The following is a 27,045-nucleotide window of genomic DNA, read 5'->3' as shown; positions in this document are numbered from 1 at the left end:
GCGGTTAGAAGACTGCACCTCATACCTGCCTACCTTAAATAACTCCACCTCTCCATACAGACCCACAAATTCCCTGTATAATATCCTCACCCTGACCACTTCACTAGGAAGAGACATGGTCAGGGAGATCTGTCTAGTCTTACAGGGGTGCGGAAAGCTACCCGAAAAATCGTGAGCCTCCCACAATTTTTGGGAGATTAGGCACGTATGCGTCACCTCATGATCAATATGAAAACTTACTACCAGGTCCATCTAGCTACATAATGGACAACTATCCGTAATGAAAGATACTGTCAATTGCCATTTATGAAGTTTTACATGATCACATTTTAGGTTACTTCATACATATACCACCATAATAGAAATGGAAAAATGGAATTTGGGATTTATTTTTAATCTGTACATAAACATAATTTTATTGAATACAATGAAATCTGGATATTTATAGTAGAACCTTTCAAGGTTGATCCTTAATCAATATGTTCCAAGCCCTGAAGAAAAAAAACAAAACATAAGTGTTACAAAGTTTTATATATTTTGGAACAAGGAAATAAAAACAGTTTATGTTTTTTTGTTCATAACATAAAAATTTTACTTTGTTACTAGATTTCCAAAATAGAGTTTCAGTATGCCTCAACGGGCTGGACTGGTTTACAATTCTGAAGATATCACTTGGTTCCAGACATCTCTACAAACATATGTACATTAATGGTGCATACACACGGTCAGATTTTTCCTTCAGATATGAACGATAACTACATAAAAATCGTTCAGTCATTCATATCTGAAGGAAAATCTGACATATCTGACGTGCCTGAACGATGGACGATCAACGATGCGCGTTCCCGTTTGTCAGATAATGATATCTGACATCTGATGTGTTTGCAGTCAGACGTGGACGATTCCATTCATTTTAATGCAGTCAAAAATCGTTCAAATCGTTCATCTGACCGTGTGTATGCTCCATTACTCTTTATTCATTAGTGTATCCTAAGAGTGTTCTGTGCTTCAAATAAGCCCTAGAAACATGTTAAATGTGTTCCCATTAACTATGAAGACGCATTTATAAAGGATGCAACTCCTCCTTTTCCCTGGGCCTGTGTGACTTCCCAAGTTATCCCTGAAATATATAAATCATCTCAAAATAACACAGGTGGAAAAATCTGGGCTGCAATGGAATATTTTGCAGAAGTTATTTTAATTTGCTGTTTTCCCCTGTAATGCCCCATGGCAGCCCTTGCAATGGGGCACACCCAAGCAATAAAACAGGAAAAGCTACAAAAAAAAAAAAAACCCCCAAACCCCATATTCTGCATAACATGTGGTGAACGTTTCCCAGAGAGTTGGTAGAGGATAAAAACATACAGCTGGCGGTTTTATTTTTTAATGATCTACTTGTCTCCTAGGCCCCGATTTACTACAATCCGCAATTAAAATGCGGTTGTAGTGTTATCTTTTAGACTAAATTCACATTGCAAATTCAGAAAATATCACACGGATGCTCTAACATTCCGCATGCAGGGACAGAGCTTGCGACAAAGCTTTGTCCTTGCAAATCTCATCCATACACCTCTCTATTTTTCAGAAAAAATACATGGAGAATGTGTCTGTCCATGTGACGACGCCAAATACTGCAACCCCCCCCCCCCCCCCCCATACATTTACTGCCGTGACCGATGCTCTGGTGAGGTCCTCTCTCTGGTCATCCGGTCAGCTGCTCTCCAGGCTCCTGCATTGTAACCATGGGCAACTATCTCTTTACACTGCACTTTTCATACTATGGTGGTGCCCTGGGGCGGCTTAGCCTGGCCGGTTTTGGGGGGTCCTGCGCTCTGGATTTGAACCTTAGTATGTTAGGGACATACCCGAAAGAGGTTACCTGGATATGGTGGGTAGGCCCATAAGCTTGGCCATGATTATGCTAAAAACCTCTATTGATTGCAAAATTTTATTGCATTTATATATATATTATTGATGAATTGGAGTTGTGCACCTGAGATTTTGTCTGTTTCTGTGCCTGCAATTAGTCTCATCAGGTAGCACCTCCCAGTGTATATATAGTCAGGTTGTGCAGTCCAGAAATCTTTTCCATATACTGGGTAATAGGGGGCATGGCCTAATCGTGGGAGGCGTGGCCACGCCCCCTTCACGGAAAAAAAGAGAAAGAAATGCAGCGCCGCTGCGCGCTGGGGAGGGGGGCGCTCTATGCTCCCTCAGCCCTGCTGAAAGCCAGGGGGGGCGCGATCAGTGTGATCACTCCCCCCCACAGGCATAGGAGGCTGCTGTGACTCAGCAGCCACGAGCAGTCTCCACTGCAGCTCAGCACACGCTGTGTGCTGGGCTGCTGTGAGGGAGGGGGAGCAGCGCCAGGCCCCTCAGAAAGCCCGGGCCACCTTAATCTGTACCCGCTCCCCCCCCCTCCCCCCTCTCGGCACCCCTGACCATGGGCAGCTGCTCTAAGCAGTGTCACAGTGCAGGATCCCAGAGACCAGCTGACCGGAGCCCATGAGGACCTCATCGGAGAACCGGTCTCCGGATGCAGGCAAGTGGTTTTTTTGGGTTTTGTCAAACCTTTTTTTTTTTTTTTTTTCAGTGTTCCGCTTGTAGTCTATTTTTTCACAATATATTTTTAGTAAATCTGGGCAGATCACATTTCCCATTACAAGAAAGGGAAATGCGATCTGCTTTCTAAAAATATGTAAATTGAAAGGATTGGAGTTTTTCACGAAAACCTCTCCAATTACCCTTTAATAAATGTATGTGATACTAAAATAATGTGAGACGGGAGTGAAAATACACATTTTCACATTATTTTAGTAAAAATAATGTTACTAAATATGCCCCTTAGAAAGGAAGCTACCTATTGTAAGCATTGTCACTGTAGATAAGGTGGTACTTTGATAAAATGTATTGCAGCCATTTAGAAGGTTAGAGTACCACCCAATGTGGCCCTTGAAGTGCATAAGTTACAGTTGATGCTAGGGCCCCTTCTGCTAAAGGACTTGGACGTGACATTGAGCAAGGGCGGAAATGCGCTTCCATACCGATAGCGTTTGTTATTTTGTCTTAACTGTAATATCTGTCCACCAATAGGAGAAATTTGCCAGTGTCAGCGTCCCATGTGCTTATTATCCTGTCGCCAAGCTTATACAATACCCCATAAGGAATTATTACCTTGGATTTGTAATAGAGCTGTTCTCCAGAAACCCTTTTGTCTCTTTGCAGAAGGTACCACTGGTAGTGTAACCGTGCAACTCTCTTCTCCTGTGTATGACACAACCCACAATACTGGTGTTAGGGTCACAGAGTTCTCAAAATGCACCATAACATCAAATGCAATAAATAATCAATGACAGGTATGTTGGCAGAGGCTGTTATATACCCAGATACTCATATTGCGGCACAGCAGCTGTCCCTGCGGCCCATGGAAGTGCCGGCAGAGACTCACCTTGCCCCCGTTGGTCCAGCGGTGAATTAACATGGTGGAGAGACCCGGGATCGTTAGACAGCCAGCCATTATGGCGAAACCGGGCAGTATTTCATACCACATGTCCCCGCCACTCCAGCCTCTCCTCGGATAATGAACGGGACCAGCTCAGGGTCACTCTTCTAGACCAGCAGGCACAGCGCCTTCTCGTAATGGCAAACAAGTCGGCCATGTTTGATACTGGCAAAACTGCCAGTACAGAGGAAAAAAAGGCGGAAGAGGAATTCAACCAATGTCTGTGTTTTTATTATAGGTAACCTGTTCCTAACAGAATGAACTGTAGTATTTTCGCCCTCACTATCTCTTATACAGTTACCTCACGTACAGTACTAATAAAGTTTTCCAAGTTGATTCTGTGGTAAGCTAGGTAGTAGCTAACATGAAGCCAATGAAACCTGAGGGAACTAGTATATCTCGCGAGCCTTACATCCTACCGAGAACTTCATAGCGGCACAGCAACAGATGACGTCAGACAGCGGCCATCTTGTGAAGGGAAAAGTTCCCATGACTGACAGATACTCTGCAAGAGAGCAAGTTATGCTATATGTGTATTGTGTGAAGAGTGACAAACATGTAAATATGTAAAGCTAGGCTGGTGGCTACGTATCTTTATGCGACTATTAGGAGGATATCCTTTCCTTTATAGAAAATAAGTAGTGACGCTTGCTTTGCTTGTAGTATGTCAGGTAATGCCTCACCCAAGATGGCTGCTGTTTGTGCTAGTAGTGTCCATGTGACGCGTCGGCTGGCCAATCAGAGAGCGGGACAAGAGATTGCTGGGGAGAAGTCCAGCAGCAGGAGCAGCGCTGGAGTCAGTTAGTTGTGGGCATCGCGTACCTGTATCCGCCTCCCCTCCGGGAGCCATGAAGGAGGACAAGGAGAACACAAAGCCCAAGGAGAGGAGAGGGGAGCAGGCCAGTCTTGAGGACGGGGACAGGCCCGAAAAGGTGAAGGAGAAGAAGGAAGTCCTGAGCAAGGTGAGGGGGATCAGGCCTGGCTTACACTCACATGAGTGGGATGACACCTTCAGCGCTGACAGCATGGTGATGGCTGATCCACACTGTTACAGATTACCTCCCTCCTGTGCACCTACACACACGTTCAGGTCAGGGAATAGACTGGTGATAACCAATAGCCTGCTAGCTTTGCTGCATCCTGTTGTGCTTTTTAGTCATCCAAAGTCGCTGTTGTCAGTTGTCACGCCAGAGCAGAGGTTTGCTACCTGCATCTCTTCGGCCACAGTGGAACTACAAGAGCCAGCGTACTTTGGCATGCAGACCCTTGTAATTCCTCAGCAGCTGGAGTGCCATAGGGTGCGCACTTCTGCTCTACAGCTGATTGGAGACTTATGTCACTTTATGAATATTTTCTCTTTGTAGGTGGTGATTCGCCGCTTGCCCCCAAGTCTTACCAAAGAGCAGCTGGAAGAGCATCTGCAACCTCTGCCTGACCATGATTATTTTGAATTTTTTGCAAATGACTCCAGGTAACCACCATAATTATGGGAATTCTAATTGAAAAATTATACACTAGCTGTAGAATTTTTACATGTATGGCCAACACTGCTAAGATTCACAGCAGCCAATTAAACAATAGATTTCATTTGGCCAAGTAGACAGTTTTTTTTTATTTCCACAATCCCTTCTGTTACTGTCTTAACAGAAAAATTGAGAAAACACCAAGACTCACATCTATCTAGTAATGGGACTTTCCATGGATATTTAGCCGCTTAACAGAAGTGCAGCAGTGGTGTGGAAAGCAGAACATGATTTACTACACTGATCTGTTTGTCTTTTATTCTCAGAACATCTGTTGCTCCATAGAGATCTGTGATCTTAAGCAAGGTACACACTAGGTCGATGGGTCAGACGTTTGGCTGACCCGCCGACCTGTCTTATGATTGGTAAGTTTGTACACCAATTCGTTTGCCTGATGTGCTGAGCTTGACAGCTCAGAGGGGCGGGTATTTAAAGCGCTCGTCCAGTTGAGCTGTCAATCACCGCCGGGTCCCGCAGCATGTGCACAGGCGATCGTTTGGTCACCCGTACACACCAGCAGATGACCAATATGTCTTTCAGATATATCGCCCATCTGCTGTGTTGCACAGCAGATCCAATATGTCTCTGTGTTCACAGACATATTCGCTGTACACACCTGGCGACGCACTATAGAGATATCGCTCGTTCGTGTGAACTGGTGATATATCTCTCAATGTGTACCCAGCTTTAGTCTGAGCATCCATCTATTCACTGTTCTCTTGTCAAAAATAGATCTGAGGGAGACCAATAAAAACATCAGTATGCATATAGCCTAGTGACTGCTAATGTGGTTTTTTTTTTGGAGTATTAAGAGTTTTAGCGCAGTTCTGCCATCATATCATATGTTATCTATTAATTCACTGATGGTGTATAGTTGTCTCAATGGCATTCATATATCTTCTATATAACCGACAATTATTTGTGTTCTGTCCACAGCTTATTTCCTCATATGTTCTCAAGGGCATATATTAATTTTAAAAGTCAAGATGACATTATGTTATTTAGAGATCGTTTTGATGGCTATGTGTTCATTGATCACAAAGGTAAGATGTCTTAATTCTTCCTTTTTATTTATTTTTTATTAACTGTAACCAGGGTTGGCTGGTTTAAACCAAATGTTGTTGTTGTTTTTTTGTTTTGTTTTTTAAAAACACTCTGTTATTTTTTTATTATGCTGTGACTGGTGGTATTCCACATTTTTGTTGCTTTTGGTCTTTATCTGAGTAAGCTGAACCAATGCAGTAAATCACACACACTACAAAGATATAAGGAGGATAAACCAGATAAGAAAGGTGCTAAATCTGTCTTTTCATCAAGCTAAGACTTCTCCCCCATCAATCCCATAGGGCAGGATAAAAAACCACAGTTAACATTCTCAATCTTAAAGAGTAAACACCAACACATAAAACATGCAATTCAGTCCTATTGAGAGGAGTGCTAGAAAGAAACACCTAGGACCTGATTTAGAGCCGTTCGCTCGCTCCCAGCTTATGCAAATCCAGCGAAAACCCAGCAAGATAGGTGATTGCTCGGCAAGGCGCTAGCACGCCCACTATGTCTTGGCGAGCGATCACTTTCTGTAAGCAGACGCCCACCAGCCATTCATAAGATGCCCACTTGCGTACGTCATCACCAGGAAGTACATGAAAACATTGGTACATCGAGCACCATCGCATGTGCTCGCAGCGCTTGAGGTTGACTGTACCTGGCCGCAAGCCTTGCGATCCCTTCAGTGTGAAATTCAGCCAGGTGACGTGTACAATGACGCTGCCTGTTAATTATGCACGCCTATGAAACGGCGTTGAAACACACAGGCACGCCTGCGTTCATACCTCCACTCCCCCATTTCTAGTGGCCTGCCCCTGTTACCACCCACAAACGGCCTCTCCTGTCACTCATTCAACTGGGCTGTCTATGCTGAGCGAGTGCTTCCCGATCTGTCGCAGTGGTTTGCGCAAGCACAATGTGATGCATGCGCAGAACGCAAAAATTTGCCAGCAACGAGCGATCGCATCCTAGCAAGCAGGTCTGAATCAAGTCCTTAGTCTCTGTGGTGTCACAAGTATCATCTTATGAATGGTGGACGAGCAAAAAAAGCGCAATTGAAAAAAAGTTAACCCTAAAGCTGGGTACACACCTAAAGATTTTCTGTCCAACCATCCAACTAGTTGATTGGTTGGAATGAAAGTCTGGTAACGTATGAAAGCAAATGACAATCAGCAATTTGCTCCAAAATGCCGGAAATGGACAAAAACTGTTGTTTTAACAAATTGTTTAGATCAAATATTTAACAAACTTGTCTGACGAACATTTTCATCTGTTTTCTGGCATTCAGTAGCAAATTGCTGATCATCAGTTACTCCCATACGTTGAAAGATTTTCATTCCAACCAATCAACTAGTGGATGGTTGGACAGAAAATCTTTAGGTGTGTACTCAGCCTAATGTATTTTCCATTATTAAACAACTTCTAGTAAATAAGTACACCCCATTACTGCGCACTGTCTGTGTGTGTGTATATATTAGCGTTCCCGCTAGGCTCTTTTAGCGGGGCGCGGCGTCCTGCCCTCCTTCTGGAGGGCAAAAAGCACCCTGCCCTCCAGAAGGAGGGCAAAAAGCGCCCTGCCCTCACATCTTGCGGGTGCCGTCTTCACCCGCGGGTCGCAGTGTCCCGCGGGTGGAGAAGTGTGACCGGGTCACCGCCGGAGAATAGACGCCGGGTGTGTGCGCCCGGCATCAATTCTCACTCTCTTCAGCACTTGGGGGCTGCCCGGAGCGTCCGTATGTGCCGGGCACGCCCCCACGTATGACGAAAAGGGGACGCGTCTTGTAGGACACGCCCCCTTTTCATGACCACGCCCCCTCTTCGGGCACGCGCGCGCGCACAAAGTTGTTCTCTCTAGCTCCGGCGCCCTGCCTGTAGCCGGAGCTAGAGTGAACACTAATATATAATATGCCTACAATATTCAAAATGATGGATGTAACAAAATATAATGTGCACAGTAGATTCCTACATCTCTCTATTTTCTCGATATTAAACAACCTCTGACTGTTCAGGCATCTACAGCTAGTGCAGAAAGAATTTTTTCTTCTTTTGGTTTAGTTCATTCGAAGCAGATACAGACTGGGAACTGAAAAGGCCTGTATACTAGTGTTTTTATTCAAACTGTTTAATGCCAGTGACATTTCCAGTTCTAATGCTTAACCTCTTTTGTTTGTGTGTTTCTCTGAAAAGTGCTTTTATATGTTTTAATCATGGAAGGTAGATCACATGCGCTTAAGTCTGGTGTTTTGCAGGACAGGGGGGTTGGGGGGAGAGGGGAAAAGGAGGAATTGGGGGGGGGACACACACCGGGGGGGTGTTGATTGGGGTGTAGTATTAAGTGAGCTATATGTTACTCGCAATCTGTATAGAGGTGTGCACTAGTGTGTCAGGAGGTAATAGATCAGATAGTATTGTAGGGATAGAGGACAGACATCGGAATGTGGGCCTAACGTCTTTATTACATTCCTTGTATATTGATTATAAATGCAAGATAAAAAGTGCTTAAGAAACAGTTCAAGTGCTGTCCAGTGGTGTGTGTAACTCGGTGGGGAGGTAAGTCAGCCCTTTTAGGGGGCTACTTTCCGTGCAATACACACGTTTCCCCTGCTGGACCTATGGTCTAACAGACTTCAGGGAACCGAGTGAGGGCACAATAGTTCTGGGGCACCCCCCCTAAGGCGGCGTCCCGCACCAGATGATGGATGGCTTACCTACCTACCAGTAGGAGCATGCAGGCTTTGCTTTCTTTATGGATGTATAGTTCTTCTTGTTGGTGGCCACATGGTACCGTGTGGGTAGATCCACGATGTTGGCTGGACGTGGGACGATGCAGTGTAACTGATGTCCCTGTCGCCGACTCGACCCACAGGCTTGTGGGGAGTAGATGGTAGTCGCCGTATTAAATAGGCTTTTGCAGGGTGATCCGGCACTTCGACAGGCCCGCGGTCACAATGCAGGGTACAGCGGTGCTGTGTGAGGGGTTATACTTCCTGCTGCTGTTGCACTCTGGCCCTTAGCTGTGGAGAGGTCAGGCACTCTGGCGGGTCCCCGGTAACGTGGGATCCTGCTGCGTGTCCAGGGTTAGTTTGACCACGTGTGTGGTGTGCGTCACCTGGAACAGTTGACTGCTCGGTGGCTGGTGAGGTAGCGCTGGATGCCCGGGCTCATGTTGCCGGCATGCAGTTTAGTTGTATAGGGATAGATTGGGGTAGGTGCAGAGTCTCCGACACGTTTCAGCCTTACAGCCTTTATCAAGGAGTGGTGGATACTGTCCGGAAGTCCTTTGATAACCGGGAACTTACTGGTCAGGTGTTGTGTTCAGAGCCAATGGCAGATGAGATGGGTGTGTGTGGCTAGCCATGATTGACAGCCAATCAGGCGTGAGAGTGTGCGTAGGAACGTACACAGCGTGGGTAGCTGTGTCAACATGAACAGATGTAGCTAAATGGTAAATAGGTGGGCATTTTATTGCAGGACAGGTAAATCCTATGTGTGTGAGATGAAGATTTGTGGGTATCTGATATTGTTAGGCTTAAATATGGGTACTAGGGTGGGCCATCTCGATATGCATGTGGGTAAGGAAAAAGGGGGGATACCGTAAAATAAATAAAATGGAAAAAATAGAAATATAAAAAAATTATAAAATAAAGATAGAAGTAAAATTAATAATAATGAATATAAACAAGGAGGGTGGGGGGGATGCTTGTTCGGTATGTTTAAAAGATCAGAATATTTACAATGTGTCCATGGGGGAGATATGATAAGTTTCTAATGGGGTATTCAACCCTTACAGCTACATTTGGTACATGGGCCATGTGCAGGATACTTGCAAATGATGGATTTTATCTCGTTTTCTAAATTTAGTCCATGTGGTTTGACAGTTTTTAGGGTGAACATCCACTTCAGTTCCTCTTTGCTTAGTGTTTTTGCGTGGTCCCCTCCCTCTCCAATTTTTCTTGATTGTTTTTATCCCTATGACTGATGAGCCTTTGGTGCTACTCTGGTGGTCTGTGAAATGTATGGGAACATTATCACTGTCTAATTTGTTTCTGATGGTCCTCAGGTGCTCAGATATTCTTTTCTTCAGGGGTCTGATGGTCCTTCCTACGTATTGATGATTGCATGGGCATTGTAATAGATAGACTACATAATTGATATTGCAGGAGATGTGTTCTTTGATCCGGTATGTTTTTCCTGTTTGTGTTGATGTGAACGTGGCTGTAGGGTTTGTACTTTTGATTTAATGTGTGGCAATTGCTGCATATTCCACAGTAGTGGAATCCGTCGCTGGGTGGGTTTGTACCTAGGGTTGTCTGGGTGAGAGTGGGTTGTGGGATGTGGTTACAGACCAATTTGCTTTTGATGTTGGGCTTTCCTGTATATAATTTGTGGTAGTATATGTGTCAATATGTCGTCTTTACGGAGTAGATTCCAGTGTTTGATTTTCTTCTGCAACTCCAGTGTAAGAACCACACTGTAGAATGTAAGGTCTCAAGATGACCTATGGAAACTATTGGTGCTCTACCTGAATGACGATCTATTGGCAATGTTGACCAAGGGTCAGTAAAAGTCTACATACAGACCAGGTGGTCCCTAGTCGCTCGCAGGTGAGGTCTTGCTCTACTTTTCTAGGCAGGCACACTTGTCTCAGAGCCATTTTGAAGAATGACACACGCATACAACAGCACGCATAAATCCTTAACAGCTGTACTGGTAGACATCTGTTCCTGTAAGGTACCTTGTTCATATCAGTTAGGCTATACACCCTATGAGCCTTCCTATCTTCAATAACATCACTCTGACCTAGTGTACATAAACTACTACATTTATTATATGTTGGTTTACTTTTTGTCTCCTGCTGATTCTCTATCCTTCTAGGGGGATTATATCCATATTGCCTTCTCAGGTACAGATGTGTCTGTGGTTTTACCTTAACCGTTTTTCCTCCTTGCTAGAAGAATATGCCTTACCTGACATACTCTAGGTACAACCACTTCTAGGGTCGATGGTCGCTTCACTAGTCGATGCTACCAATCAATGCAATCTTCTACGCTCTTCTGGAAGTTACCTTCCGTCTTGAGGGATGGCCCTTTCGAGTGAAGATGGATAACGCCGCTGCAGTCGCGTACTTCTGCCTTATAGTAGGGATGCTCAGCTGTATGACCATGCGAAGGGCGAGTCGCATTCTACGGACAGATTTCCATGTGATGGCGATCTCCTTGGTGTTCTTCCAAGAGTTGTAATCTGGGAGGCTGTCTTCTCCGTCGTTAGGCCCTTCACCCAGCGGTTTCCCTAGAGTTCGTCAGAGGATTGAGCAGACCATACATGGGTCTCATAGCCTCCTAGCAGAATCATCAGCTTTCACGGTATGGCTTCACGGCTTTGGATCAGAGTGCAGAGGCGGTAGACGCTCTGACAGTGCCTTGGTGTAAGATCTTGTGCTTCCTCCTGTTTTCCCTTCTTCTGCGGGTCCTCCAGCGCTACAAGTGAGTAGTGGCTGTTGTTATCCTGGTGGCTCCGTACTGACCCTGTTGGGACTGGTTCTTCGATCTCCATCTGCTCATCGCTGAGGATCCTGGGCTACTACCTATTTGCCCGGACCTCCTGTTTAGGTGTTTTGTTTACCCAGTCTTACAGAGGGTACATTTGACGTGGCACGCTGTTTGTCAGTTCATTATCATCGCATCTGATAATCTTATGAGACCTGGTGTGCTCATCGGGGGTTTTCCCAGCACTGCTTCCATTTGTCCAGTCTTCTTCTCTTCTTCAGGGCATGGACACTGGGTTATGCCTAGATTCTCTCAAGGTTCAGGTCTCTGCATTGTCAATCTTTTTCAGCACCGCTTAGCCTTGTTCCTTCAGATTTCTTCAGGGCAGTCTCCATATACAGCTTTGTTTCTATTGTTTTATACCTTTTGCGGCCTCAGAATCTACTTTTAGTCGCAGGGTTTTTTTTGCAGGTTACTCTCCCACCCACATGAGGTTAACTTTGGGACGTCCCCAGTGTCTAGATCTCCAATGTTCCCTGGTGGATGAAGGAGAAAATAGGATTTTGGTACTTACTAGTAAAATCCCTTTCTCTGATTCCACAGGTGACACTGGACGACCTACTAGCACTGCTTTTACCTGCTATTGTGTTCTGTTTTACATTCATTGTATGCACTATGTTATTCTGTGTGTTTTCTATTCGGCTTTGCCATCATTGTGGTTTGATTCCTTCTCCTCAGTTTGTCTTCTGTTTCTGTCTCCTCGGGCTCCATTTTTCTAACTGGGGCTTCTGGGGGATAGAGGGGGGAGGAGTCACTCACACTTAAAGATTTAAAGTGCCAGCTCCTTTCATCCACCCATCTATACCCCAGTGTCTAGATCTCCAGTGTCCCCTGTGGAATTGGAGAAAGGGATTTCACTAGTAAAAATCCTATTTTTACACATACAACTGTTTTGTGTTACAGGTCAGGAATATCCAGCTATCGTGGAATTTGCACCTTTTCAAAAAGTAGCAAAAAAGAAAAGCAAGAAAAAGGATTCCAAGACTGGAACTATTGATGATGGTAATGCAGTCTAGAGGCCTGCTTGGTGAAATTCAAGGAGCGGCTTTGAAACTTTTATATACGTTGAAACTTAAAAAATAAAAATCTAATTCAAATTACTATGCATAGTATATCCATATTCGTGATCTGAAATTCCTTCTCTTTAAGGAGATTGTAAACATGGCCTGTACAGATTTTGCTTTGAATGAATTGGCACCACATCAGGCTACCAGGCTAAAACCAATTTTTTTTATATATATATATTTAATTTTATCTATACCTTTTCAGGTATAGTTTTTACTCTGTAAAATATCTTGCTCTACATATTAATTCTATTATGAATATCCTCTGTTTCCTTCCTGAAATTTGCAAAATGTAAGAAATTGGGTCACATTGTGCAGATCTATTGGTGCTGTAACCACAAGGCAGTTCTATGGGGGATTACAGTAGTTAATCTAATTTTTACTAGGAACACTGACCAGTTATCCACTCAAATGACCAATGACCGTGTATCCTGTAAGTCATACACTCAACAAGTGAGAGACCTAGCATCACTCTTATGAAATACACATTACATGTTCACTGTTTGGCAGCTGTGCAGAAAAACAGACACCTGGCTTTGAAGTGGTGATAATGCACCTGTAGATGACCACAATAAATAGGGCTCTGTGTTAGGTGTAAACTAAACGTTAGACTGCTCACATCACATTAATGCATGTAAATCATGTCTCTGCATTTCTATTCCTCTGAATAAGATCCGGAATACAGAAAGTTTTTAGATGCGTACAGTGTGGATGAAGAGAAGCTGACTTCTACTCCAGAGACTTTGCTGGAAGAAATAGAAGCAAGGAATAAAGAAATGATAGGTAAAGTCAGGGCAAACCTTTAAATGAAGAAAGTGATCATGTTGATTCCATAGCAGTGTAACTCGCTCCTGCCAGAGTGGTAGAAAAGCATGCTGAGCTGTGATGTTCAACAGTATTGTGCTTTTTATTATATTACTCTATTTTACGTTTTTACTGAAGAGTATGGCAATGCAATATAATAATATAACACATTTAGTCTCTTGAAAATGTACTTACTTTTGTTTCATATTCATAGCCAAGAAGACCACTCCACTGTTGAGCTTTTTAAAAAATAGACAGGTATGACTTTTCTATTCTCTTACACTGTATGTGCTACATCTTTACACGCATACTGGCATGCTTTGTAGCTGACAAGGAACCATTTGTCTGTTTACAATCAATTATTTCATTCTTGATGAGAGGTAGAAGGATGTTGTTGAATTGCACCTAATGCTGGCATGTGGTGGACATTTTTATTTTTGTGGTCTGAACCACTCTTCATGGGAACACAATCAATCAGGTCATTAGGAACCAGTGACCTCAGTGAGGCACATAGTGAATAGGCTTCATACCCATGAAGATGGGTGAACCTACTACATGATTGCTTACAGTATAGACAACCGGTGCATTTTTAGGGCCTGGTTCCGAGTCACAGGCTGAGTGGCTGTAGTTACGGGCAGCCGCAGAAGCCAGATTTACTACCTTATGCTAAGGCGAGATTCCATTCAGCTAAAGCGGGATTTGAGCTTCTCCAAGGGGAAGCACTGATGCCAACCATCGCAACGGTCATCATTAGTATAGCCACTTTATGCTATGTGCAAGAGATCTGACAGAAACAGGCTTTCCTTCCATGTACACAATTTAGTATCACACGGAGCATTAGATGCATGCCCATGACACTCCCACAAGCAGGGTGGTTCCATGCCCTTGCATTGTTGCTGCCCAGTTCATGCCCCGAAACACCCGGCCAAATTCTGTGCCACTCCGAATAGGGTGGATGTATGCAAAGATGCATAAATTTAAATCTGTGCAAGACCTCAGTCATCCATCTGACTCACAATTAGGACCTTAATGGTTAACTTTGTTCTTTTGTTACCTGCATAACCATTAATACTTACAAATTAAACTGGATAATGTGTCATCTGATGGTGGGATTATGGGTTCTAAGGCCGGTATGCAATTAACCCCGATATTTTTTCGGGTGTGAAAAACGGTGATTTTTCGCAGATGATTCCCTCTTTTTGACGATTTTATTTTCACTGTATCCTATTTATTTGGCTGAACAAATAGGATTATTCGGCTGAAAACACATAGTATATGTGATTAATTCATGGATCTATGGGGGCAAACATGGAACTTTTAGGGCACAAGTTCTCAAACTCTGTCCTCAGGACCCCAAACAGTGCATGTTTTCCAGGTCTCACAGAATCCGTGAAATCATTTGCTCTACCTGTGGATCTTTTAAAATGTACCAGTCAGTAATGAATACACCTGTGCACCTGCTGGGTGACCTGGAAAATGTGACCTGTATGGGGTCCTGAGGACCGAGTTTGAGAACCACTGTTTTAGGGGATTATTTTTCGGGACACATCTGGTTCCGCTGTCGGGCCGGACTTCTGGGCTAATTGGATAGCTTCCGTGGGGATCCATTAGCAGCAGTAACATACCGCTGCTAATTGGATACCGGCCTAATCTTGAGCATGCTTCCTTTCATGTAATTTTAGAATGCTATTTTCATGGTGTTGCACTCATACTTAAACCAATAGACCGTGGCTGAAATACAAACATAACAGAATACTAAAATATTTAATGCATTTTATTAATATCCTAAAGTAATAAGTGGACATTCATAATTTAAACAAATATCGTAATCATTCAATGAATATCAAATAGCACTTATAATAGACTCATTCAATTTCATACATATAAAATGACCAAATTTCTTATTAACATCTAAATTCTAAACAGAATCTGTTATTTATCTGTGTTGCTTCTGGCGCATATAAAAAGAGGTTAGTTGCAGTCGGACTTAATTAGTTGCTGTTTTAGCTTTTGTAAATGGCACAAAGGTCAGTATTAATCGGAGTTCTTACCAAGATCTGCTTCCTATGGTGGTAGTGAATGGTATTGTTACCCGCAGCTGCAATCGGCGTTCTCTCCTATAGCCGGCTACTCAAAAGTTAATATCTCCACACTTACAGCTGCTGCCTGGTGGAGACCTCCGTCCTGCCGCTGATAAGTAAAACACCTGTGGTCTCACCCGAGTTTCCACTTCTGTGTGTTTAGCGCTGAGGTTCAATGCAATAAAATTCCGATATAGTCCCTAAGGTGCACCGGAGACCATTTGTTTTTACAGGTATAAATATTTTTGTAAATTTGTATAACAAACATTCTTTCATTACTGCTCCATAAATATATGTGTAACAGTTTCTCAAACTTCTTTTTTTTCAGAGAATAAGAGATGAAAAGCGAGAGGAGAGGAGGAGGAGGGAACTGGAGCGCAAGAGACAGCGGGAAGAAGAAAGGAGGAAGTGGAAAGAGGAGGAGAAAAGGAAAAGGAAAGATGCAGAAAAGCAAAAGAAATATGAAAGGACTCCAGAGAAAGACTTGGAGAGATCAAAGGACGAGCCTAAAATAAAAGTTAGATCTCGCTTACATTTTTTTTTTAAATTGATTTCAACAGGTTTTTCCATTTCCAGCTGATTTAAATCACGTGTTGCCGGCATACATTGTATGCAGCCATTGTGTGGCCTGAAGGGATGTGAATATAGCATATTATCCCATAAGGAACCACTGGTTATGAAGTACTGTACCCCAGTGGTGTCTCAGCTTTTCTCCGCTGCCTGTAGGTGACAGATCTATCGCGTTTTAGATGTCCTCCTGCAACTCTGGCAGCATGCATTTATTATTTGTTGTTACCTTTTATCTGGTCTGCTGTGCTTTCACCATTAGCTACAGTTGTATCCTGAAAGGAAGGCAGTGTCATATGGTCAGCAAGAATAATCTGACCTAAGGAAAAATATAAAATAACTAAAATGCACAAAAAGAAAAAGTAATCCGTAAATGTTAAAACCAGATATGTACAAACCAGTAAATAAACACTGTCCTGAGGTGATGACCACTTTCTAGTTACTTTTATAAAAGTGTATTCTGTGCAAGTTGATACATATCAGTAAATTAGATTTCCATTTAACTTCCAGCATCTGATAACTACCTGTTTATTGCCTCAAATTCTGATATTCTGAATGTATTCCCGATATTCTATTTGTATTCTGGTTTTGTGATTGTATTAGTTCCTGTTTTTGAAATTTTAGCAAATGTTTTCATCTGTGTTCATAGCTTCTGAGGAAGCCTGAGAAAGATGATGAGCGAGAGCCAGAAAAGAAGTTTAAGGCCAGAAAAGCAGATAAAGAGAGTGTGAGGGAAGAGCGCAACTCTGCTAGCAAAAGATCAGATGGTGAAGTTGGAGAAGAAAAGACCAAGCGGTATGTTTACCTTTCAGTAGACCGATTGTGAAGACGCCGCAGAAAAACTGTTCACATGGAACTATGAAGTAGAGCTGGTGCTATCAATAGCAACCAATTCACTTTGATTCTAATACTGGGCTCCTATGGGGAACACCACCACATGTTTGAAATATGGCAGTATGACTATGGGGATTATTTTCCAATCAGCCACAAGCACTAGTGAGGGCTGACTGTGGCCGATAAGGCCTGGTTCACAGTCGTCACTCATATCCAATGGTGTTTAATGGGGTTGTGCAGGCCAGTGAAGTTCTTCCATGCTAAACTCAACAAACAATTGTCTGATGGACCTAGCTGGGGCACGGGGGTATTATTTTGAGAAACCGAAAAGGACCTTTGTTGCAAGTACAGAGTTTTCCAGAATGTCATTACATGCTGTAACAAGATTTCCTTCTCTGCAATAAAGGGGCACAGGCCAAGCCATGAGAAATGGCCCCAAACCATTATTCCTCCTCAACCACGCGTTAAAGTTGATAGTATGCATTTGGGCAGGAAGCATTTTCCTGGTATTCTCTAGAGCCAGATGCTGCAGCATGATTTTGATAAATTAGAATGAGGGACATATGAGAACTGAGAATTACATTTTTTGTTTTCCATATGCCTGATTTCTTTTTTTCCCAGCGTACTGCAAAACAATAAAACAATAAAAAAAAAGTGTAAATACTTGCTGTAATCTTTTTAACTGTCCCCCATACAGGGACATATAGCAAAATTGTTCCACTGGCAAATATTCAGAAAAGATGGTGTTGTCCATAGCAACCAGAGTGTAATTTTATTTATTGTAATCTAGAAAAGCAAATATTTGGATGCTATGGCCAACACAAGCTTTTTCCCTGTTACTTGTGGAATAATTCTCATATGTGCTGTAATTTACACAAATACATGTCAAGATTTAGATGTCTCATGTTGTATGTAATTTACATGTTCGCTAACATGAAAGAAGGTAACAATTTTTATGAAGCAGATCAGGTAAGCATTATGTTCCCTCTGTGCCATACTCTGAATTTTAAAGTTTGTGTGTGTCTTTCCTAATTTTTAGATGTGAAGACGATTATGTAAAAGATTATAGAGATAAGGATTACAGAGATAAAGATTATGATCCAGAGCGGCGAGCGAGAGAAAAGGAGAAGCCGCGATATCACGAGGACGAGCGCCGCAAACAGAGGGATCGATACGAGAAAGACAGATGTTTCAGAAGACGAGACGATGACTACAGAAAGGATCGGGAAACAGCGAGGGATAGAGGACGGAAGCAGGAAGCTAATGAAGGTCAGCCGACAGCTGATAAAGCTGACCGCCCATCCCGCGAGGACAAGAAGGAAGATGCAGCCAAAAGAGATCGCATAAGGAACAAGGTGGGGACATCTCATCGTAGCTTTGACCAGTGATCATGATTTATACAAACAACATTGAAGCAAAAAAAAAAAAAAAAAGTTCTGGCACCAAACATTACTATGCTGCCCAATATTGACATATAAGTTAAACATTTATATTATAAACCACTATTACATTGTGTGCTATGGTAAATTTGTTTAAATACATAGTGATGCTAATTAGAGCTCATAAATATAAACTCTTCATTCTTCCTTTATGGAAAATTACAGCTGGAAATTCTCCATCTTGCCAAGACCCTAAATGAGTCCAAGTGACCACATCCCATTGATGGAGGAAAAACACCTCCTAAAGATATTTATGCTCAACAATAAATTACTCCAAAGTGGTTAAGAAAAAATGGGCAAAATATTAGATATAGAAATTCTGTTTCATTCAATATTCATATGATACGTACTGAAATGAAATGATAATGTGTGGCAGACATGATGGGAGGGATTTTTGCGTTTTGTAAACCAATTATTGCTTTGAGTAATTCTAGCAAACTATCTGTATGCATGGGAGCAGCACCAGATGTAGGCTATGTACGATCTAAAAGGTCCTTTATTATCAGTCAAATAGCTACTTGCCAGCCTTTTGTGGAAGACCTCTGGGAGATCTGTTAGGGGGAGTCCCAGATGGGAGGGGTGAGGTGTGATTCTATGATTTGCATAATCGCAATCCCACCCTCACAATGTTTTACAGCTGTTTGCAGTATTATGGTTTGGAGCGGGGCCCCTGTACACTAATCATAATGCCCCACCCACTTTTTGTGAGAAGTGGGCGACATGCCTCAGAGCTGCACACTAACCCGGGAGCCAGGAAAACTTTCACAAGTTTCCTGGAGAATGGTTAAGTACTTCCCAATTAGCAACTTTTTTTTTTTTAACTATAGAATAAATGTAGCAGACCTATTCCCCCTATATTGATTGATTGATTGGACTAGAATAATTCCTGCAATATGCACCAAGTCCCTGTTACTACTTAGCTGGTGCTGGAATGTGTCCATCCCACATGCATTTTAGGGTAAATCCGCAAGGATTAACATGGTTAAAGGAATAATGAGAGATATGGTAAGAACTTACCTTTGTTATCTCTCTTTCTTCGAAGTCCACAGGGAGACCTTGGGGTATAGGTGATGGCAAAGTCATCCAGGCGCCACTCAGTTAAAATTTTTCTCCCAGGATGCACTGGGTCTCCCTCTATTCCCCACCCCCAGGCCAGAGGCACCTCAGTTCGTAGTAAGCCAAAGGCCGGATGAGGATAAGAGAGAGGAGAAAGTCTGGAACACTCAAGAATCACATTCTCACATAGGAGACGGAAAAACCGGTGACAAGAGCAAGCCCATCTGAAGCACAGGTGCGTCAGGGTGGGTGTCCTGTGGACGCTATGGACTTAAAAAAAAAAAAGAGAGATAACAAAGGGTTGTTCTTATCATATCTCTCATTTTCTTCAGGGTCCATAGGCTCCACAGGGAGACCATGGGGATGTCCCGAAGCAGTCCTTTTAAGGGTGGGGACACTCCTGAGCTGAAAGGAAAATCCGCCGCCCAAAGGAGGCATTCTGAGAGGCAAAGGTATCGAATGTATAATACCTCAGAAAGGTCTGGACAGAAGACCACGTGGCCGCCTTACAAAGCTGAACAGCCGAGGCGCCACGTTGAGATGCCCACGAGGGACCCACAGACGGCATAGAATGAGCAGTCACAGAAGGCAGAATAGGAAGGTCCCCCTGAGTGTAAGCCTCAGAGATCGTCATACGAATCCATCTAGCCAATGTTAGTTTATTGGCTGGTCAACCATTCTTGTGAAATCCGTATAGGACAAACAAGGAGTCTGACTTCCAAAGGGAACTGGTACGGTCCACATAAATCTGGACGGCCTGTACTACATCCAATGAGGCCTCACCTGCTGAGAGGTCTTGAGAATTAATGGCCGGTACGATAATCTCATTAATGTGGAAACTACAAACCACCTTAAGAAGGAACCCAGGGCGAGTCCGAAGCACCGCCCTGTCCTGGTGAAATAGAAGAAATGGGGAAGTGCCCCCAAGTCTGACACTCTTCTGGCAGAAGCTATAGCCAGAAGAAAAACAGTCTTTGCTGTAAGCCATTTGTGATCCACTGAGTCCAGGGGTTCAAACGGAGGGCCCTAAGGACAACAGCCAAATCCCAAGGAGCCACAGGAGGGACGAAGGGAGGATGAATCCGGAGGACGCCCTGGAGGAAACTGCAGTCATCCGGAAGAGGAGCAATCCTACGCTGGAACCAGACTGAGAGAGCAGAGACATGCACCTTCAGTGAGGCAAGGCGGAGACCGAGATCCAAACCCGCCTGCCGGAAAGCCAAAACTCTGGATATTTGAAACACCTGGGGATCGTAAACCCTGGGACGACACCATTGAAAGTAGGTATGCCACACCCTGTGGTAAATCCGGGCAGAGACTGGTTTACGTGCTCTGAGCATGGTGTTAACCACAGAGCTGGAAAAACCTTTGGACCTTAGGAGGGATGTCCCGAGCCACGCCGTCAAAGACAGACGACCCGGGTCTCTGTAAAGGCAAGGATCTTGAGACAACAGGTCCGGACGTTGAGGCAACAGCAACGGAGTGTCGATGGAGAGTTTCTGAAGATCTGAGTACCCGTGACGTCTGGGCCACGCTGGAGCCACCAGCAGGACAGTGCCTTCTCCTTGTCTGACCTTCCGAATTACTCGAGGGAGACTGGATGGAACAGGTATGCAAACTGGAAGGTCCACTGTACCGACAGAGTGTCTACCATGATCGCCTCGGCATCTCTTGCTCTGGACCCGTACACTGGTAGTTGATTGTGTCGGGAGGCCATGAGGTCCACGTCCGGAAGGCCCCACCTGTCCACTAGGAGCTGAAACTCCTCTTGGTGAAGAAACCATTCCCCTGGATGCACGTCGTGACGGCTGAGAAGTCTGTTTCCCATTTGAGAACTCCTGGAATGAACACTGCTGATCTGGCTGGGAGATGACCTTCCGCCCATGTGAGAATGTGTGACTCCTCGGTCATCGCCGCCTGACCGAGTTCCTCCTCGATGATTGATGTAAGCCACAGTTGTGGCGTTGTCTGACTGAACTTGCACGGGCTTTCCGTGAAGTATGAGTCTGGCTTGCTGTAAGGCCCTGAAGACTGCCCGAAGTTCCAGTATGTTGATTGGAAGGTCAGACTCCTCTGCTGTCCACCGTCCCGGAAATGTGTGGACCCATCACTGCACCCCAACCCCGGAGACTGGCGTCCGTCGTCAGGGGTCCAAAAGGGGCGCCCCTTGGTGAGGTGACACGTCTGCAGCCACCAAGTAAGAGACAGACGCACCTCCAGAGAGAGCACCATCGTTTGAGCTTTTATCCGATGGGGTAATCTGTCCCACCTGGAGAGAATTGATTTCTGCAGAGGCTGTGAATGAAACTGGGCATATTCCACCATGTTGACTGTCGATACCATGGATCCCAGTAACTGCATTGCTGAGTGGATTGACACTCGGTGACTGTGGAGGCATCTGCATACTCACGTCTGCAAAGTGGAGATCTTTTCTGCGGTCAGAAAGATCCTTTTCTGTTGTGAATCCAACAGAGCTCCCAGATGCAGCATCCCCTAGGATCGAGTCAAGGAGGACTGCCTCCAATTGATCAACCAGCCGTGAGTCTGAAGCACAGAAATTGTAAGCTGTAGATGGTGGTGAAGTACCTCTGGAGACCCTGCCAACAGTAAAAGGTCGTCCAGGTAAGGTAACAGGCGGACATTACCGCCATAACTTTGGTAAACACCCGAGGTGCAGTAGAGAGGCCAAACGGCAGAGCCCAAAACTGGAAATGTTGTTGCAGTAAAGCAAACCTGAAAAAACGCTGGTGAGATGAAGCAATCGGAATATGCAGGTATACATCCTGAATATCCAGCGACACCATAAAATCCCCAGGTTCCATAGCCAGTATGATTGAGCATAGGGTTTCCATCCTGAACTGAGGTACCCTGAGGAATTTGTTCAGGGACTTGAGATTGAGGATAGGCCGATAAGATCTGTTCGGTTTCTGAACCAGAAAGAGATTAGAGCAATAACCGGTTCCTCTCTGCGGTAACGGAACAGGTACAATGACTCCTGCTTGAAGCAAGGCATGTACGGCCTTCTGGATTTGTAAGGCCTTGTCTTTGTCTGACAGAGGGCCTGTGCAGAAAAACTGATGGGCAGGTCTTCTGTGAAAGGAGAGGGCGTACCCATGAGACCACTTCTCTTGCCCAGGTGTCTGTGGTGGTCTGACACCAGCACAGGGCGAACTGAAGAAGTCTGCCTCCCACCCTGGGATCCCCCAAGGGGAGGCCCTTGTCGTTGGACTTGGCAGCCGGATGTCTCGCACTACAAGCCTGCTTCTTGGGCTTGTCTTTTTGGGGGTTGATTGCCTAGGAAAGAGCTGACCCCTAGGCTTACCTTGGGGCCGATAGGACCGAGAGGATGAGGTCCGAGACCCTGAGGAAGTAGATGCCGAAGTCAGACCCGCAGACTTAGCCGCTGCCAACTTATCCACAATCTTGTCCAGGTCCGAACCAAACAAGATTTCGCCATTATAAGGCAAATCCTCTAATCCTTTCTTAGAGTCCGCGTCTGCTCTCCAAGAGCGCAGCCACAAGGAGCGGCGAGCTGAAACCGAAGCAGCCGAAATCCTGGAGGTTAAGAGGCTGACATCCAAAGCAGCCTCATTAATATAGGTAGCTGAATCACAGAGGTTGCCCACCAAATTCACCTGATCTCTGGTAGCCTCTGAAGAAAAGTACTCCTCTAGGGAGTCTGCCCAGGACATAGCCATGGCTGGCCTGGAAGCTGCCCCTGAAAGAGAATACATTGATTTTAAACAAGCATCCACCTTCCTATCTGTAGTATCTTTTAAGGAAGACATGCATGGCATAGGTAGAGTAGCACTTTTAATTAAGTGCGTCACATGAGAATCCACAATCGGTGGTGTTTCCCATTTGGTACAATGTTCCTCAGGAAAGGGATATGCATAAGCCAGGCGTCTTTGAGGCTGGTAACTCTTCCCAAGCCACTTCCATATGTTCTGCTAGCTGATCAGATAAAGGAAATACCACAGAAGTAACCTTTTGTCCTTGAACAGAACATGTTTGGACCGGGAAGCTGGTGGTTCATCCTTCTCTATGACTAAGGCCAAACGGACAGCGCACATCAGAGCCGGAATATTGATCTTAGACTTAGTCTTCGCCTCTCGCAGAGAGGGCTCGGAGTCAGAGACATCTAGAATCTCCCCGTCATCAGATGTCATGTGATTCTGTAGCGTAGACTGCGATGACGGAATAGGCCTTTTAACCGCTCTAAGGGGTTTATCCCCCTGCAGCATAGCCTAGAGGGTCTGCACCGTAGTAGAGAATGTATCCACCCACTGAGGAGGCACAGATGGAAACACAGGAGGTACTGCCAAACGCCCCGCAATGGCCGACAAAGCGCGCCCAAGGAGGCTCCTGTGGGTTGGCTGAGACCATAGATGGGCCTGGAGGATTATAACACCTTACACGTAATCCCTCTTGCACCATGTCTCCCACACCTAACCCTGCCACACATGATTTGCATGACAGCATGGCGGGAGCAGAATTGTGCACATCATCATCACTACCAGATGTAATGTAGAGAAGAGTGCACGCTGTATGTGACAAAACCACACAGATATTGTATAAATGTGAAGTGAAGTATAATACACACCCTGACAACACTGTAAGGGCTCAGAGAAAAAGAAAAGGTAGAGTAATATGGCTGACAAAATGAGAAAGAAACACGGACAGACAGCGCTAGCTTAAAGTCACATACGATGCAGAAAACACCTGCACAATGGCACTACAAGTCAACTGCACAGACATAGTGTCTGGTAGGCTGTAGTGCTACATACGCTGACCAGTATTTGAGGTGAGATATGTAGGGGGACCCGGGCTCTGCACCTCCAGAGAGATCTGCGAGTGGCCAGGGAAATAAAATGGCCACCAGAGACTTCAGAGGGGTTCGTACCCGTAGGAGGAGTGCTACCTCAGCCCAGCCAGACCGCAGTGGAAAGGTGCGCTGAGCTGAGGGGAGGAGCAGGCTGTGAACAGGGAAAGCTGCCTCCCCAGGCCAGCAATTAACCCCCGGGACGCTAGTATACGCACCAGCCTAAGTCCCTGGTAGTCTAGTGGAAGCGCAGCCTGGCTCCACCTGCCGTCATCTCCGGGCCGTCTCCAAGACTCGGAGGAAAAGGACTGCTCAAACCGGATCACCGCAAGCAGTGACCCGCCACTTACCTGTTCCCCGTGACATCCAACCGCAGTCCAGGGAGTCCCACGGGGTCTTTGGGCTATCACAGACCCGCCGAGATCTCTGGATCAGTACTGGCGTCTCGGCGCCGGCGAGGTGAAGGAGCGGCAGCGTGGACATCCTCTGGACTGTCCCGACGCTATCCGCTCTGAAGAGAAGCTATTGAAAATCTTCAGGGGCTGGAACAGCCTCTCAGCTGTACAGTGACCCGACTCCGACCGGGCACCCAACGAAACTGAGGTGCCTCTGGCCCGGGGGTGGGGTATAGAGGGAGACCCAGTGCATCCTGGGAGAAAAATTAACTGCGTGGTGCCCAGATGACTTTGCCATCACCTATACCCCAAGGTCTCCCTGTGGAGCCTATGGACCCTGAAGAAGAAAGTTTTTTAATATGACGTTCAGATTCTGATCATACATTAAAAATAATTTAATTGAAGGATAGACTGAAGTCCTATGAATTTCTTGCATAATGTATTCTAAAAGCAAAGTTTACGAAAACTGTCCACTTGTAGCCTTTAGCAACCAGAATGATGTATATCTATTAAATTTTAGAAATTGAGAGCTAATTTCATGTTTAATTGTGATTAGAAAACCGTGTGTGTGTGTATACATTTATATACATACACACACCCATATATATATATTTTTTTTAAGGTATATTTACCTATTTAATGGCACATACAAAGGTTAGACAGTGAACATGGTTTATTTGCATTTCAAGAAGCAGTGCATAGATGCAGTGTTGCCATTACAAAAGAGTCCTTTTGAGTAAAGTTAGGACTGTTGGTCCAGTTATCTGAAAATGTATGTCAAAATAATTACTGAATACTGAAAAAGTGTCTTTGTTTAAAAGGATCGCCCAGCAATGCAGTTATACACACCCGGAGCAAGGAGCAGAAGCCGGTTAACGCAGTGTGATGAGAGCCCAGCAAAATCCAGCGATCAGATTACTGACAAGAAGCAGGAGAGTGAGACCAATGATGCAAGAAAAGGCGAGTAAGGAGTTAGAAGATTCGGAGTGTCCTGCCCGTCGTGACAACCAAAGAAAACAAACTCTGCAATCCAGAAGTGCCTTCACAGAGAAGGAGTCCGGACCAGGCAGGAGAAGTGTCCAGAGGAAAAGTGTAGGGGCATCTTTGGGGGTGCAGATAGCGCAGAATTCGGCTGAGAATCCATAATAGATTCCAGTAGCGAGAAGACTGGTGATGGAAAACTCGGTGTTCAGTGCTGTAGTAGTGATGGCGAGAGGGAGTATTGCAAATCTCCAGTTTACTATATCTTGTCTGTGGCCTTAATGAAACGTGACTCCTCCATTCCTGTATTGGCAGAAGGTTATGACAGAAGAATATTATCGAATGTTATTTTCAGCCAAATATCATACGGCTGATTGCATAGAGCTTGCCCTGTATTTCAGTTTTGCGATATAGGTGTTATTAAAGACTTTTTTTTTTTTTTTTTACTTTTATCTTACTTTTGATGTTCTGAAGAAAAGAATAATTGCTGCTGTAAAATGCTGAAAAGACACAGAATAATGCTGTGATTTTTGGTTTTCCTAATTATTTTCATACAGATCTTTATTACATACAATGAGAGAAGTATACATTGTCGTATTCACAGATACGTGGCCGCTTATTTTATCACGTCTGGATCATATAAAGAGTCAATTATCTTAAACAAATGTAACCTACATGTTTTCTTAACGTCTTTTCTAGGAAAAATAAAATGATATTTTGAACCTAGATTTCTACTTCTTCCGCTAAACAAATTGAACAGATTGTAAATGAACAAAAAGTTAATATGTCAAAATTGGTAACAAATTGCCTAGTGGACGGTTTGCAGTAGGCCATATATGAAGCCACTGCATGTTTTTCCTGAGGGTATCGCAAATGTTTCATAGATTTGTCTTGTAAACAAAGGGGGCAATCCAGTTAGTTGCGAGTTGGTTTGGGCGATCAGTTCTCACGGGGAACTCGCACTGCGAATTCCTCTTGCATCCTTTTCCAAACTCACAATTTAAGGGCGGGCGTCCAGTGTCTTCCTTGGACTCAGAGAAAGTATGTTACAGGTATGAACATAAATAGTTTTCTCTCTCCTTCCATGGAGGACACTGGAGGCCATGGGGCTTCTCAAAGCTGTCCCCTTAGGGGAGGGAATGCTCCTGTGCTGTGAAGGGGACCAGTCATCAAAACTAGTAGCTCTAGAGGTGAAGGAATCCAATCTGAATAATGAAATTAATGCGTAGAGTACCATGCAGGGGCCTGGCAGAGTTGTTCTATGGAGAAACCCTGCCCAGCCATCCACGAAGCACCCACTGACAGAGAAATACACTCCAACCAAGTCTGGGTTCAGCTTGGTCAAATAAGGAAAAGCCGGAGGAACCAAGAGAGATGAATCTGA

General features: G+C 44.5%; 2 protein-coding genes across 2 annotated transcripts; one reads left to right on the top strand and one right to left on the bottom strand.

Annotated features, from left to right (window-relative positions):
* Positions 1-361: 361 nt before the first annotated feature.
* On the bottom strand, positions 362-3,658 carry NDUFA1 (NADH:ubiquinone oxidoreductase subunit A1). Its single transcript, XM_088482905.1, has 3 exons — positions 3,449-3,658; positions 3,175-3,264; positions 362-491 (listed from the first exon to the last, which is right to left on the bottom strand). The coding sequence occupies exons 1-3, from the start codon at positions 3,548-3,550 to the stop codon at positions 471-473; spliced, it is 213 nt and encodes a 70-aa protein (XP_088339031.1). The 5' UTR covers positions 3,551-3,658; the 3' UTR covers positions 362-470.
* A 539-nt stretch (positions 3,659-4,197) lies between these two features.
* On the top strand, positions 4,198-26,379 carry UPF3B (UPF3B regulator of nonsense mediated mRNA decay). The gene is made up of 10 exons (XM_088482832.1): positions 4,198-4,464; positions 4,867-4,973; positions 5,962-6,068; positions 12,522-12,620; positions 13,355-13,465; positions 13,701-13,744; positions 15,896-16,084; positions 16,784-16,929; positions 18,008-18,323; positions 25,502-26,379. The coding sequence occupies exons 1-10, from the start codon at positions 4,351-4,353 to the stop codon at positions 25,646-25,648; spliced, it is 1,380 nt and encodes a 459-aa protein (XP_088338958.1). The 5' UTR covers positions 4,198-4,350; the 3' UTR covers positions 25,649-26,379.
* The last annotated feature ends 666 nt before the right edge of the window (positions 26,380-27,045 follow it).

The sequence above is a fragment of the Taudactylus pleione genome, unplaced genomic scaffold (assembly GCF_031769625.1).
Source record: "Taudactylus pleione unplaced genomic scaffold, aTauple2 ptg000296l, whole genome shotgun sequence".
NCBI lineage: Eukaryota > Metazoa > Chordata > Amphibia > Anura > Myobatrachidae > Taudactylus > Taudactylus pleione.
Note: the sequence above shows the minus strand (reverse complement) of the source record. Positions and strands in the feature narration are given on the sequence as shown.

Coding starts and splice junctions, on each gene's coding strand:
- NDUFA1 (XM_088482905.1), bottom strand. CDS start 3,550: ATGTGGTATGAAATACTGCCCGGTTTCGCCATAATGGCTGGCTGTCTA. Junction 3,265..3,448: donor GCTGGACCAACGGGGGCAAG/GTGAGTCTCTGC, acceptor TGTCATACACAG/GAGAAGAGAGTTGCACGGTT. Junction 492..3,174: donor AGCTCTATTACAAATCCAAG/GTAATAATTCCT, acceptor TTTTTTCTTCAG/GGCTTGGAACATATTGATTA.
- UPF3B (XM_088482832.1), top strand. CDS start 4,351: ATGAAGGAGGACAAGGAGAACACAAAGCCCAAGGAGAGGAGAGGGGAG. Junction 4,974..5,961: donor TTTTTTGCAAATGACTCCAG/GTAACCACCATA, acceptor TTCTGTCCACAG/CTTATTTCCTCATATGTTCT. Junction 16,085..16,783: donor AGGACGAGCCTAAAATAAAA/GTTAGATCTCGC, acceptor CTGTGTTCATAG/CTTCTGAGGAAGCCTGAGAA.